This window comes from Myiozetetes cayanensis, unplaced genomic scaffold, assembly GCF_022539395.1.
Source record: "Myiozetetes cayanensis isolate MyiCay16 unplaced genomic scaffold, myiCay2020 scf2-11, whole genome shotgun sequence".
Lineage (NCBI taxonomy): Eukaryota > Metazoa > Chordata > Aves > Passeriformes > Tyrannidae > Myiozetetes > Myiozetetes cayanensis.
Window position 1 is genome coordinate 86,470,543 of NW_026087411.1, and position 15,527 is coordinate 86,486,069.

The window sequence follows — 15,527 nt, forward strand, 5'->3', positions numbered from 1 at the left end:
AAATGATGAATTATTGGATTAATACATGACGTAGTATCTTATTCTTTAGTTGTACTGTCTCAATATTGTACACACATTTGACTAGCTGCCTACAGAAAGTGCACAAGCCTGCCAACTCGATAAATGAAAAGACTTATAAAACATAATCAGAGGGAAGAATCACCAAATCTCATAGAAGGAATAGATTAAAGCTGCTATTGCTAAAGTTAGGGTGACCAAATTGTCACGGATACCAATGGCAGTAGGATAACCTTGATGATTTGGTGTGATTTAAGAGCTCACAGATCCAGAACTTTCTTCAAGGATGGATGTCAGGGAACTGTAATCATTGTTCCATTTCCTGAAAAACATGGCCAAAATCCAGATAGACAAAGCTTTCCTTGCTGCTGGAGAAGTATTAAACTGACAAGATCAGTGGAGAAAGTATCATTTACTAAATGTGAACTTGCAAGGCACACAGATAAAGGTGTGGGAGAAGCGGCTAAAAAGATGGCAAAACCCTCTAGAGGTTACTGCTGGTTGTATGCTGATGATAAAAGCTAACGTAGGATTCATCTGAAAACCACTTAATTTAGAACACCTGACTCACAATAGACACTTGATTAGTTAAGCACCTTCAACTAAAAGCAGACTACTTTTGGTTGGGATTATTCCAAAACACTTGCTAAATACTGGTTATGCAAAAATTACTCAGTTTGGAAGGACATGAATACATCACAGCTCTGTAGGATTTGCAATGTAATTTAGGCTATTAACACATCAAATCCAGTTGCCTGCTGCTGAGGACAACTGATTCCTGAGGCTTAGAAAAAAGTGGAAAAAATAAAGAAAACAAGCCAACAACAAGCCAATTATAATCATGGCCACCTAACTATTTATTTATGAAGATTGTTAAATAATAGGATCTGAGTCATCATTATAGAGCTTTCATAATTTAAAACTCACAGTGTCAGAACACAAATTCTGAAATATTTCTGACTAAATATAAATACAAATAAAATGGTCCAAATCAAAAGGAAACAGCATTACAAAAGTAAAATTTTGAATAAGCTAATGCTCCCACAGCTAACACTATAGATCCTTTTTCCAAAGGGATGGAGGAAAAAAGCAGAAGTTTGCTCTTGCTATTGCATACTCAGATAAGAGAGAGTGTCACATTCTCACACAATAGCACACATGCACATGTCAAACACAGTGGTGCCCATACAGACCTTACAGATGCATCACATCTTATCGAGAATATTTGAGTACTTACATCACTTTTAAAAATGGACACATCTTCAAGAATACCTCCACTCTTAAATTATTTTACGATCTTCAATATCTTTTCTAATATGCCTAGAAAATATATCCTTCAGAATAACAAAGCATGTCTTTCTCCCTCAAAGCCTCAGACTATTTTATGTTAGCTTTACGTAAATTTCAGATGTTTCAAAAGTTCACTTTTCCATTCAGATTCTGAGCACATTGAAAACAGTACTATATGTACCACTGAACTTCTCTATAAGCAATACTAAAAGTACATGCAAAACAAGTGGCAAAGACAAAATAAATTTGTTTGCAATTACTTCACACATTCATCCCAAATACCTGCATCCAATCTTTTAATCACATAGTTAAATCCGCAACATGGTTTTGGGTTTTTTTTGGTTGTTTTTCTTTTGTTTGCTTGTTTGTTTGTTTGCGGGGTTTTTGTTTTGGGTTTGTTGGGGTTTTATTTGTGTTTTGTTTTGTTTTGTTTTGTTTTTTGCTTGTTTTTTTTAGTAGCCTAATTTAATGCAAATGTGCCCTTGATACTGTGGACTAGGACAGTGATATCAGAGTATGTGCTCTAAATACACAGTGCTTAAAGTAACGCATACAGGAAATGATAAAAACCCACTATACCACTCCTGTGTAAGCAAAACTTTGTAAAGAGGAAACAAAGAACTTGTTCAAAATCTTTTGCTTTCCATGTGCTCATAATAATGCATAATATCAAGTCTTTCATGTACTTTCATGTACTTAATTCCACAGATTTCATAGAAATTGCATAATATGGTGTTGCTGGCAAAAAATGGCATTATGATTCTTTTGCAGAGGCACAGACCACGGTACTACCTGTATTTGGAATGATTTCTAGTATCATATCCAAAGTTTCTCATTTCTGTAATGTCGTTTCTCAGCCACCCGTGTACTGATGTAAACACAAGCTCAAGGATGAAAGCACTCACAAAATCACAGTCATACAATTTCTAACTCTGCACATGAGTCTGTATCAGAAGACATATAAAATATACCTGGACAAGAAGCACAACATCAACTTTAGAAAAAAAATAATAAGACAACCACATAGGGCTACTTCTTGGACCACTTTATCTGCACGTACTCAAAGTTCACCTTGACTTTAATGGGAGATTTACTGTGAAAGATTAATGTAGCAAATTACAACTGTATAAACTTGGGATTCTTTATTAACTACACTGATTTTACTGCTTTACTTTTATACAGTAACATTTTCTTTTTTTGCTATAGAAGGGACATATATTGAAAAAAGCAGCAGAAGACTGATAGTATACACTTAGTATACTATCACTGCTTAGTATACAGCTATTATTTTAATAAACTGAAATGAAAATTTCAATCAACTAAAATGAAGATTGCTGTGGGGATCACGCTTCCTGCAGTAACAGAAATGGGAGCCTTCCTCAGTTATTTGTTTCATCGTTTACCCACTTGCTTGTTGCCCAGCAACTACAATCAAGGAACTACAGTTCTTAGACATCCTCATATTAAACTTGAGAGAGCAGATTAAAATTACTATGTGAGTAATCTCTTCCTGGTGAGATATTGTATTATTTCAATTTACATAGATGCAGAAAGGAAGCCAAGTGACTGGAGAATCCAGTACTTTCACTCTGTCAAATGTTTGTTTTCTCTGCCCTCGTACCAGCCTGTTTATGGACCAACTACTTAAATATCAATAGGTACTTTGTAATATTTGAGCCATAGAAATAGAAGCAAACATCTGTTACTTACATTCTCGAATCATCCCACAGCACACAGTAGGGATTCAATGTGCCCTAAAAAGAAAACAAACAAACCTATTAGTATTGATACACAAAAATATGTGTCATGTTTGACCTAAAAATTTATTTGAGTCTCCTTCTACAAGATTATCTTTATACTCTGATGAATTGATGCCACTGAAGTTGCAAAAGTGTAAGGTTCTTATAGACTCTTTTAAAGCATTTCAACCTAGGAGCAGACTACTTGTGCATTCTCTGCTTAGACAAGGTAAGCATAAAGTTGTCTATTTGGCATATCCTAGTAGAAGGGAAATATGAGATAAAAGTTAATCTGCTAAAAGACTTGACTGAACATTTCTGGTGTGTTTAGAAACAGAACTTTAGACCTCTTAGGAACTTGAACGTCAAAACCAGTAATGCCTCTAAAAATTTTAAGCATATGTTGGGTAAGATGTTGGCAGGTTCAGTTTTCAGATGACCCCACATTCAATATGCAAAGTATTTGTCAATTAGGTACTAAATCAGTGGAGCTTTTGCTCCAAATAAATATTTTATTTCTGATGTGGTTGAGCTTTACAATCCCAGCTTCAGCCTCTTCAAAGTCAGTGGAAAATTTCTGATTTGATTTAGAACAGGATGGGAATCTAGGCTTATTATACATCATTGAACTATGGGGAATGTTTTGGGAAATTGAAAACTATTATTACTCATGTTTATTTTGCTGCCTAGGAAGAGTTGAGGCAAAATTAAAATTCACTCAGATTGACTTAGAAGTACTTAAAACTGCAAAACTATATTCCTGTTCATCACAAGCTCTGGGTATTCCCAGAAATCAGAAATACATAAAAAATTATATAGAGTACAGAAAAAAATTATATTTTTTTTTAAAATCAAAAGTGATTTGAAGAAACAATTACTATTTTTGTACATCAATCTTAGTGTACATCTAGTGTAGATGCACTAGATATAAAAGTAGTTTCATATAAACAAAGTAAACCTTAATATTTCATTCTCAAAAGTGTTTTATTTTTATAAAAACGTGGCAACCTATGAAGTAAAAATCTATTAAATATTTAGATTATTCCATCCACCTCTTTGTCAAAGATAAAAAAGGTCCTTCTGGAGATGCTTGTGAGAGAGGCATTTAGGGAAACTTTGAACCTCTAGTTCAGTATTTTGCTGACTCCACTGAATTTCATGAGTCGAGTATAAATATTTAAAACCAACATATACTTATGGCACTTTATATTTACATAGCACTGTACAAACATAAATAAAGAATGCTCCATTCCCTGAAGTATTTATAATATAAAGAAGAGGAAGGGGAAGAGGGTACAGGACAAAGCACCGGATAACAGGCCAGTTGAGATTCAGAGACCAGGTCCTGCATCACTAGGCAAGAGCTTTCAGATACATTGATGGAAGAGCATATAGAAAGGTAAGAAGAAAAACAGAATGTCAATACAGAACTAACTTTTCTTTAAAATGTAATTTTATAAAGACATTAATTTGTATCCTAAGTCTGGGTGAAGAAGTACTACTTGCAATCTGATATAGCTATATGCATACTAAAGTAGTAGTCCTACAGCTGCATCATAAGAAGGCTTTTCATCTCTTAGATCTAAGACCTCTCCTTCCTAGCAGTGGACATCATACAGCTTATGCTTGGTATTCCCACAGTGCAAGTGGAATGAATACAGAAACATTTTTAGAAAAAATGTCCATTACAAAAACTCCTACAAAACAGAGGAAAGCAAAGGCCTTTGCAGAAAACTGAAACACAATAGAACTGTTGTCAGATCATACACTTCACTCTCTTTGAAATCTATTCAAATAAAAAAAAACAATCAGTATGTTTGGCCATTGCAGTCACTAATGAGAGATTAAGCAGAAACATGGAAAGCGGGATAAATATTACTTCCATTCCTTAAGGAGGTCTTGTATGAGGGTTTGTTCCACCAGGACTCGCAGCTCAACAGGGCACAGCAGCCTTTCAGAACTTCTTCGTCTTTTGATACCCTGATCAAACACCCTTCAAGTACTGCGAGGACCACAAGGAGCCTGTCTCTGTATTTGCTTCTTCACTCTTAATCTGTTGCTCTCTTTTTCGCAGTACTTCTGTGCCTGGCCTCTTGGTGACATCTCCTCACACTGCTGCTGTGGAGCTGCCTCCAACATCCATTGCTCTCTGTGGGGGCAGTGCTCTCACCAGTTAATTACTCAGCTGCAGTGAAGGAAGCAGCTCCTGTGTCCATTAATGTTTATGACTGCTGTAGTATTGATTTATACATTACAGTACATGACTTGGATACATCAAAAATGGATATAAGTGTGTGTGTGTACTTGTATGTACCTGTGTCTAGCAGATAAAATTGAATTTTCCAGATGTGATTGTCAACTTTGACAGCTATCCACCACAGTGCCAACTGTGTTTTGTAGGCAGGATTTTCAGTCTCATTGAAAGGTTGATGTTCTACGCTACTGCTGGCTCTTTACTTTAGTGTCCCTGGAGTAAACTTCTGTGCTGTTAGAAGGTGAGAGTTCACATTCTCTTTGGAGCAAATAGGATTTTGTTTGAGTTGTGCATTTTTTTAAAGGTTGCTTTGGTGTCTCTTTAATCAAAGTACTGGAAAAATGTGGTCACAGTCATCTACATGTTCACAGTGCACAAGACTAAATATCATGTGCTCTAAATGATGCATTGCAACCACATTCCACTCTGGTCAACTCTTCATTGTATTTGAATTTATACACAATTTTCAAACAGTACATGCAATCGTGATTTGCACTTCCTCCAAAAAATCATCCTCCAGTTTTATTAATAAACTGGTTAGTTTTGATATAAAATGAAGAAATCATTAAAATTTTTGAATAAATTACTATTTAAAGGCTAACTTTATTTAGTCATATTAGCTCTTTTTATCTCTTTGAAGTCTTTTCATAATCTCTTATCTACATAATTTAGTCAGTGGATAAGGAGGCAAAAAAACAAATGTGTGGATATTGTCCTTTATATTAGTAGGCACAGTCTAGAAAATGCTTAAAAAATTAGTCATTAAATCAATTTGCAAACAAACAGCATTTCAAGAACAAAGTTTTGAAAGGAACAAATATTACAAAGAGACTTTAAAAAAAATCAGGTGAAAGAGAATGTATTTTATTTCTGTTTAATAATGAATCTATTTAACTGACATAATGGTTAATCTGTAAGCCATTATTATGTAATATTCAAACACTAAAGATATATTAACAATAGTTTTATCCTTCTGTATGCAACATTAAGCTTTTTCTATGGTAATATATTATTATTGAAATTCCATTATGAAGACTAGGACTTGGAAAAAAGTCACCAAATGTTTAAAGACATTAAAACTGTAATACTGATTTGCATTCACAGATTTTCTAGAGCAATATATTATCACTGTATCTGCCAATACAACTCATATATTCAAGTGGATTAGGAGTCTATATAAATACAGTATGTATGGAAAATTAATTTCAGGGCTGAAAATTTTATATAAACTCTTGATGCTTCTCTAGATTATATTATAGGACAAAAAGTGAACCAAAAAAAAAAAAGGTTTGATATGTATTGTCAAGGTTATTGTCTTTGTGCTTTGTCAAGACATGAGTTCACACAATATTAATTAATATTCAGTTACTGAAAGGTTGCCAAAGCAAGGTGACAGTTGGTGTCTCTAATCTGACCCTTTGTAACAATGAAGTTTCATTTCCAAGATTTTCAAACTTGGCAAAAACTTGCTCTGTTAATTAATCAAAGGGATGGATTAAAAAAAAAAAATTGAAAAATATTTCTCTCTAAGAATTTTCTAGAATTTCATCTTCTGGGGATAGCAATCCAACCTTTTCTTAGTCTAACCTTGCCCTTGTTTTGCTCCTATTAATAGCTTGTGCTTAACCTAAAAATACTTTCAATGCTGATACATTGTTTATTGGTATTATTTTCTTTTATAATTAATTTCTTTTTTAGCATAACTGACCAAATTAAGGAGAATCTTTTTTTCTTACTTTCTACCCTATGTTTTTGTAAGTAGTAATTTCAATTTCAAAATATAAATATCATAGTTAGCAATTCCAGTAAGTAGCCATTCCTGTAAGTAGCCCACCAGTCACTGTTGAAATAACAGATTATAAAATCTAGCAATGAAAATTACTATAAATTCTTCCTAATAATGATCTTAGTAAGATCAAAACAAGTATTTTATTTCAAAAGTGATTGTTTTTTGTCCTTATATATAGGATTAATTTGTGGTTTACACCAGCAAATATTTTGCTACATTTTTAGTGAAATATCTGACAGGAAGGAAAGTTATGTTAAAGACTGATATTTTCTCTTAATTTTTATGATAAAACTTAGGTTGGAAACAAAATAAAATGAAACAGAAAACTAAACCAACCTGCCATAAAGCATCTTAAACAGGGAACCATAAACTCCCAAATCTCCACAATTCTTTATCAGTAGACTTCTAATCTTATTGAAAGGTAAGGAGTCAGGTCAGTTTATGTTCCTCTATTCCTTTTTTCTGCCTAAGTTTCACTGAGATGTTCTTTGAATTAGGATTTTTCTGGGAACTGAATGCCATGTCATAATGACCATTGAGGGCAAAACAGTTTCTTCTAACCTTGAGTAAAACACTAATTCAAGACCTAGAGTTCAAAAAGTTTCCTTTCATACTTTTGCCCAGAGTCACTAATCCAATTTTGGTACTGACTGAAATATCTGGAAATTCTCCAGTTGAATTGTATCTACATGACCACTTCAATAACTGTTTATATCTAAAAATCCCACAGATTTAAAGATTTTTGCATAATAGTGTTTTCAAAAGCTCTAGTAACTGTCTTTTCTAATTGACCCTTTATGGCTTTATTCAAAGTAAACTCTAGCTCTTAATAACAGGCAGAGTTCATATGTTGTGCCTTCACATAAATTACTCTTATGCTTGTTATTTAACATTATTTTTCCAATATTATACATCCCTGTGACTGCTGGGGATTACTAACTGCAGCAGAAAAACTCTTCATATTTTTCAAATATTTGGAAATAAAGTCCCTCTTTTTTTTCAGATTTAAAACGTTTTTAATGTGAGATTAAAGCCTCAAAAGTATGGAGTTTTAACAATTGCACAAAAAGTCTCAAACATTTATAAGAACTGTAAGTTAAACTGGGACCAGAGCATTTTTTTCAGTCTGTTAAAACAAGTAAAACCTGGCTTTTTAGTATGAAATAATGAAAGAAAACAAGAAAAGAGCTATGTGGCTCTGTGACCTATGCAGGGAGAAAAAAATTAAGCATTCAGCACAATATCACATTTCCAATTGTAACCATCAAAGCATTTAATGGAAACTTTTCAGTAGAAATTGCTATTTAAATTAAAACTTAAAAAAACACAAAACAATTCATTTTATTCAAAGATTGTTAGACTGTTCCTGGGCTTGAATTTTAGAAGTTAAACTGGGTTTTATTAACTGTTTTTTAAAACAACGTCACTTTTTTCTCTCATATGATCTGACAAATACTCTTGTAAGACCATACCAACTATCCTTGTACTTACATTAGACAGATGGGCCAGTTCTATCTCCAGGAAAGAATCCGTAGTTTTGGGCTCAGGTCGTATAGTAACAACAATGATTTTTGAATTAACAACTGTAAAATTCCTGTTAAAAAAAAAAAAAAAAGTAAAAATAGAAGATTTAACTTGGTATGAGGTTAAATGAGACTTGTATCTCACGGGGGTATTTTCAGTGACTTTAATTGACAAGTATTCAGCGAGAAAACAGATTTGTTTGGAAGTGGTGAAAACACTCACTTTCAGCTGTACCCAACACATTCAAGACTAAAGAGCACCAAGGATAAGGAAGTGCAATTCCTTAAAATACAAGTCATTAATTAGAATGATGTATTGATTACACAAGCATTCTGTACATGTTTGAGTGCATCTCATTTGCTCTTCTCATTATAGGCCCACTAGCTATGTTTTATAAGACAGTAATTTCTCTTCCAAAGTGATGTGTTGGACATTTTTTCTCACTGTTAAGTGTAAAATTGTGAAGATTGATGAGTGCAGTGGGAGTGTTGATTCTGTGCTCATGAAAAAACCTGTTTCCAGTTTTTAAAAAACCAATGTTTTTGGTACATGAGTGGTCAACTTCATCCTCAAAATACTTATTAATTTAAACCAGGTACCCTGAATTAAATTCTGCCAAAACACATAATTTTTTTCTCATATGTGAGACTAGATTTGGTCCTATGTTATTGTACCAGGTTATGCAAAATAATGATTTTCTGTGAATTTCTCTAATACATGATCAATTTCTCTTTGCATGTAAAACGTGGATCCCTATGTATCATAGCAACCTCTCTAGGACAGACCTAGTAGTACCAAGGCTACTACAGGCATAAAGACATGTTGACATGACGTTCATGCCTGAGACCCTTGCTTCTTATGACCCTATGAGGTTTAGAATGACCATCGTTATCAGCCTGACTGTTTCTGATGATTATTATGGTAATTTCTTTGCATGTAGTGCTGCTTTCAACACCTCACAGAAAGACATATTCAGTCATATTCAGGTAGATGTTATCAAAGAAGAAACTAGGCACTTTAGATGTAATTATAATAGACACTGAAAATATCCTTTTGTTATTGTTGTTGTAGTTGTTACTGCATTGCTTATTTTCTTTAGGGAGTTTGTATTTAGGAGAGGATTCCATTCTCCTGAATCATTGAAACAGGAATTGCCATGGCTACAGTAATAGAAACTTAGCTCAGCAGGCACTTCATTCAGCACAAGGAATGAAATTATTCTTCTGGGGCAAGGTATGAGTTCTAGTCCAATTTTATTCAGCCAAATCACATAATGGAAATATAATAGAAGTGGCTTTCTACTTTACTGAATTCATATTTCTTCTCTTTGGTTGCACTTCAAAGTCTCACATATCATCTCTCTCTATGAGACTAACATTTAATGTTCAGCAAAATTTCAGTACCTTTTGTAGAATGACAGTAGCTGAATATCTGTAATTCTTGAGAATCAAGGTATAATTAAAAAAAAACAAACAAATGAACAAAACTTCAAAAAAATAAAGAAAAACCTGATTTCTCTAACAGATCATGACAAGTGGAAATATAGTCTACGAGCTATTAAGAGACTGTGCCCATTTTGGAAATTCACACTAAGTAGTGTAAATATTGATACTTCAGTACTCTTTTACAGTCAGTCTTTGTGAGTCAATATATGTTTCCTTCCTATATCTCACTTTGGTGCAGTTTTGATGGTTCTAGCATGAGATCTGAAAGAGCACCTAAGTGCCTAGTTTGTAACTTCAGTACATCCATTTTACCTCAGTTTCATGAAAACTCTACCAATCCACTTACATTCTCAAGAGCCCCTAGCAGACTCTTTCACCAGAAAATAAATATAACTGGCTATATTGCTGTGAAATGAAAACTGCATCCCTCATTGCTGTCCTGTCTGGGCTGAATGCCTAGTTGCATATATCATATTTAACTGTTTGGACAGTCTCTGAAAGAATGCAATCTGGCAAGTACATTCTAAACTCATACAACATGTTAAGATGCCTCTGAACTAAAGCTCAGAGCTTCATAATCACAATAACTTACCTCAAAACCACCAGCGTGGTGGCATCATTACACTTGTTTAAGATATTTTTTTAAAACAACAGCCTACTTCTGAGAACACTTATCCAAGAATTTAAGCAATCAGCTTATACAAAATGCCCTGGGACGTGCAATACGTGGGTTTCAGTCCCTCTCATGTGGGGAATGACACAGAATAGAATGACCCATCTCAAACTTCCTGGGCAAGTGCATTACCATACAGTTTTTTATGGTGGAGAGTGACTTCACCATTAGCTCCTTCTCTTTCATCAAAAATAATCTAAAATTCAACTTTAATGAGAAAAGAAGTTTTACAGGATGGTGCCCTCCTGACTGTCCAGAAAGATGCTCATCAAGGTTAAGTTTCCAAATCAATTATTCAAAGGAATCTATTAAATTCCTTGGGAACTATGGCTGAATAAATCCTTGAAGATTTAAGACAATAAAGTTTGATTGAGTAAAAGCTCAAGAAATACTTCCAGAGCTTCTGTCCTGGAGGGTTTTTTTTCTGATCTGAATTAATAACAATATTAATAAAATAATGTTATTTCATTAAACTGTTTTCCGACCTGGGTGTAAATTTTGAGGATATTTTTTATATAACAGAATTCATATTGATTCTATGTGATAAGAAATTCAGATTTTCTTTTCTTTTTAGAATGACTCTATGTTGCTCAAGAAAAATGAACTTATGAATAAGGCATGTTGCTATCTCAAGACAGCATGATCGAAGTTACAGATCAATGTATACAAGTTTACAGAAAAATTCCAGATGCTAAAAGAAATAATGTGACATGATAAAAGAAACTTGTCTGAGGTACTCCATCCTTAGTCTAACAAAGCTGACCTGAGGAAATTAAAGGGCCTTTTTAGTTGTACAGCACCTGAAGGAGGGGGTTAGGAATGATGTTTCAAATGGGGAAGCACATTTCTGTGCAGGAAATTTTAGCAGGAAAAGTGTGATGGTTTTGGTCTAGGCCTTCCTGGGAACCAGCTCGTAACCAAGGAAGTGGCCGTGTACCCAGTATTCCATACAATTTTTGCATAAACCAGGGACCTTCTGTGTGTCAGGTGAATGTGATAACCACTACACTGCAGAAACATGGTGGATGCTTAAGGGACAGAAAAAAAGCTTGATACAGCAAAATCATTGATTCGTTATTTGTTCTTATTTGTTAAGGGAAAAGGTAAAAACTATCTTACAGTATGGCAATATGCAATGTATTTCTTCAGAGTGCCCAGGAGATGAATTATATATAGTATCTTTTAGATGAGTACTATACTGAGAATCAATTTTCTGTGAACCTAACAATAACATAAATGTGCTCAGGGGTGCAAGAGCTGTGGAAATAATATTGGTTCTACAGTTCTGAAAATATTCAATATTTCAATATCTGCTATAAACAAGTCCATAAGATATTACAAGAATAGTGCAATGCAGCAAAGTATATTACAAAATAGAATCAGCTGAACTTTATTTACTTGTGCATGGGAAAAATAATGATTTTATTTTTATGAGGATGAATAAACTCATTTTATCTTTGTTTCCCTAAACTCTTGCTTAAAGACTCCTGGTAAAATTCTCAGAAAAATATACATGTACCAGTAGGATTAAACACATTGCCCAAAAAACTGCACATTAATGTAATTCCTCATCTTGCACTGTGTTTACAAGACTTACTTTTGATAGACTCTATGCCAAGAAAAATCAGGCCCATATGGTAAAATGTGTCTAATTTTGGAGTTTATGAAATATTTTTTATGAGTTGTCCAAGATAATAAAATCCTCATTTTACTCACAGAACACCTGTGATGTACCAGATGGGGATTCTGTGGTCAGGTGCTTTGGAAAATTTTCCCTAAAGATATACTGAGATTTTTTTTATTTGTTTGTTTGCTTATCTTTTAAAAAAGAAGTTCCTTGTGATGATGCAGAAGTTTGCATACCTTTCAGTGCTAATATTAAGGAATGTACTGGAATGTGTGTCACCTTTGTTCATTTGGAAATTACAATCGAATATTTTCTTTACTCCCTTCTTAATTCTGCAAAGCCAGGAACTGAAATCACAAGAGAACTGGTAAAGCTTTCTAGATATTTAACTGCAGTAAGTAGAAATCACCTCTATTATCAGGTTGTCAAGGTATAAATGATGGGGCCTTTGAAATCAAATGCAAGCCCATTTTACTTATTTTAGCTTGGTTTAATATTTGTTCATCTTCATTCCCACCACTGACATATTTAACCATGGGTATTTTCTTTAGAAAAGGATACTATAAGATGCTTATCCAGAATGTTTTTTTTTTTTAATTCCTATGTTGTGCATGGCTACTAGAATTTTAGGCATCATATAAAAAATAGATGATGTTATGTTCCTTCATGTTTTACAGTGTTTGCTCCATAGACAGTGCTAATGAATGCAGTGAAGCATTTCACTCTGTGCCGCACTACTATGGTTATTACGATAACGTTTATCACAGTTAAGAAAGATTAGTACAAATAGTAATTAATATAAACACAGATAAGATGATAGGTTTTCACTGCAAAATGCAAGCAAACAAAAATAAACCTTTTTCAAAGGCAGTTGGATGTACAGAAACCTTCATTCATGTACTTGAACAAGTGTAAAATGATAAAACAATATAATAAAGACCCCTTTAAAACCTGCACGTCAGTTCTAATTTTCACAAAGAATATAACATCTCAACAAATTCAGCACTAACTACAGTTGCAGATTTTTTCAAGTTTCAAATTAGAGAATCATAGAATCATTTAGTTTGGATTTAATCATTTAGCTTAGTTGCCCTTCTCTGGACACGCTCTAGCATCTTAATATCTTTCTTGAATTAAGGGGTCGAAAACTGGACACAAGACTTGAGGTGTGACCTCACCAGTGTTGAGTACCTGAGGACAATCACTGCCCTAATCCTGCTGGCCACAGTGTTTTTGACAGAAGCCAGGATGCCACTGGCCTTCTTGGCTACCTGGGCACACTGCTGGCTCATGTTCAGCCAGCTGTTGATCAACATCACAGGTCCTTTTCCCCCAGGTAGCTTTCCAGCCACTCTGCCCACAATCTGTAGTGCTCCATGGGGCTTTTGTGACCCAAAGGCAGCACCTGGCACTTTGCCTTACTGAATCTCATACTGTTGGCCTTGGCTGATCAGTCCAGTCTGTTCAGATGCCTCAACAGAGCCTTCCTACCCTCCAGCTGATCAACACTCCCTTTCAACTTAGTATCATCCAAGAACGCACTGAGGGTACCTTAAATCCCCTCATCCAGATCATCAGTAAAAATATTAAACAGGACTGGCCCCAATACTGAGCCTTGAAGAGCTCCACTAGTGACTGTTTACCAACTGGATGGGGCACCATTCACTGGAGAATGCCATGGGAGACAGAATCAAAGGTTGAGATTTCACCTGAATGAACATTAAAGTACCTGAATGTGACAAAATACATTTAATAGTATTTAGTATCTTCATTGATGACATCAACAAAGGGATTGAATGCACCTTCAGGAGGTTTGCAGGTGCCACTAACTTGTGTGGTGTGGTCAACATGCTGGAGAGAAGGGATACCATCCAGAGGGACCTTGAAAGGCTCACAAGATGGAAATCTCATGAAGTTAAACAAGGCCAAGTGAAAGGCCTTGCACCCCTGGTATCAATACAGAGTTAGTGGATAGAGGGATTGAGAGCAGTCCTGTTGAGAAGTACGGGGGGATACTGATGGATGAAAAAGTGAACATGAGTCAGCAATGTGTGCTTGCAGCTCAGAAAGTCAGTTGTATCCTGGGCTGCATCAAAAGAAGTGTGGTCAATAAGATGAGGGAGGTGATTCTGACCCTCTACTCTGTTCTTGCGAGACCCCACTTGGAATATTGCACCCCAGTACAAAAAAGGCATGAAACTTAGAGCAGGTCCAGGGGAGGGCCATGAAAACTATCAGTGGCATGGAACATGTGTCTTATGAAGAAAGATTCAGAAGGTTGGGTTTGTTCATTCTGGAGAAGAGAAGGCTCCATGAAGACATTATTGCAGGCTTTCAATACTTACAAGGGGCCTATGATAAAGACAGAGACTTTTTACCAAGGTCTGTAGGGATAAGGCAAGGCAAAATGCTTTTAAATTGAAAGAGGATAGATTTAGATTAGACATAAGGAAGACATTTTTTCCAAGGGTGTTGAGACTATTGAACAGATTGCTCAGAGAAGCTGTGGATGTCCTGTCATTGCAACTGTTCAGGGTCAGGCTGGATAGGGCTCTGAGCAACCTGGTCTAGTGGAAGGTGTTCCTGACCATGGAAGGGAGTCAGAATTACATGATCTTTGAAGGTCCCTTCCAAACCAAACTGTTCAATGATTCTATAATTATGTGAAAACAATTTGAAATTATGACAGTATTATTTTAAGGGCATGAGATCATATTTTCAATATGACTGCAATATTACAACATGGTAAAAGAAATCCAGCATGATACACTTTCTGATGAGGTAAGAGATGTAAGCTTAAAAGTTTAGGTATAAGTTCATTATAAGAAGTGCAAGGTGTTATATTCCAAACAAACAAGAGACTATAGTTACCTGAGAATGTGTGTTATATTTTTATATAATGGATTATTAATGACTTTTATTCCTTGTTCACATACGTAAGAGAAAGTAATCGTGCTGTTTCCTTTTCTTGGGCAGCTGAGAATTAGATTCAAATAATACTGAACATATTCAGAGGCAAAGTGGGATACCTTCATATTTGAATTTCTAAAGAATTAATTTATGAATAGATATATATAGATTATTAAACCATTTTGCTTTAGAAACTCACAAAACCTATCTGAACTGTACAGAGAAATGGTTAAATTTGCAGTGTAAATCAGTAATAAG

At 34.7% G+C, this 15,527-nt stretch overlaps 1 protein-coding gene across 10 annotated transcripts in view; it reads right to left on the reverse strand.

The window, feature by feature from the left end:
- Positions 1 to 15,527, reverse strand: part of ADGRB3 (adhesion G protein-coupled receptor B3) — a 453,017-nt gene that overhangs the window by 175,348 nt on the left and 262,142 nt on the right. For all 10 annotated transcript variants that reach the window (XM_050316306.1, XM_050316311.1, XM_050316301.1 and 7 more), the window contains 2 exons: positions 8,582 to 8,684; positions 3,019 to 3,062 (listed from right to left, as the gene is read on the reverse strand). In XM_050316306.1, coding sequence (XP_050172263.1) covers positions 3,019 to 3,062; positions 8,582 to 8,684 — 147 coding nt within the window. The remainder of the gene's footprint in view (positions 1 to 3,018; positions 3,063 to 8,581; positions 8,685 to 15,527) is intronic.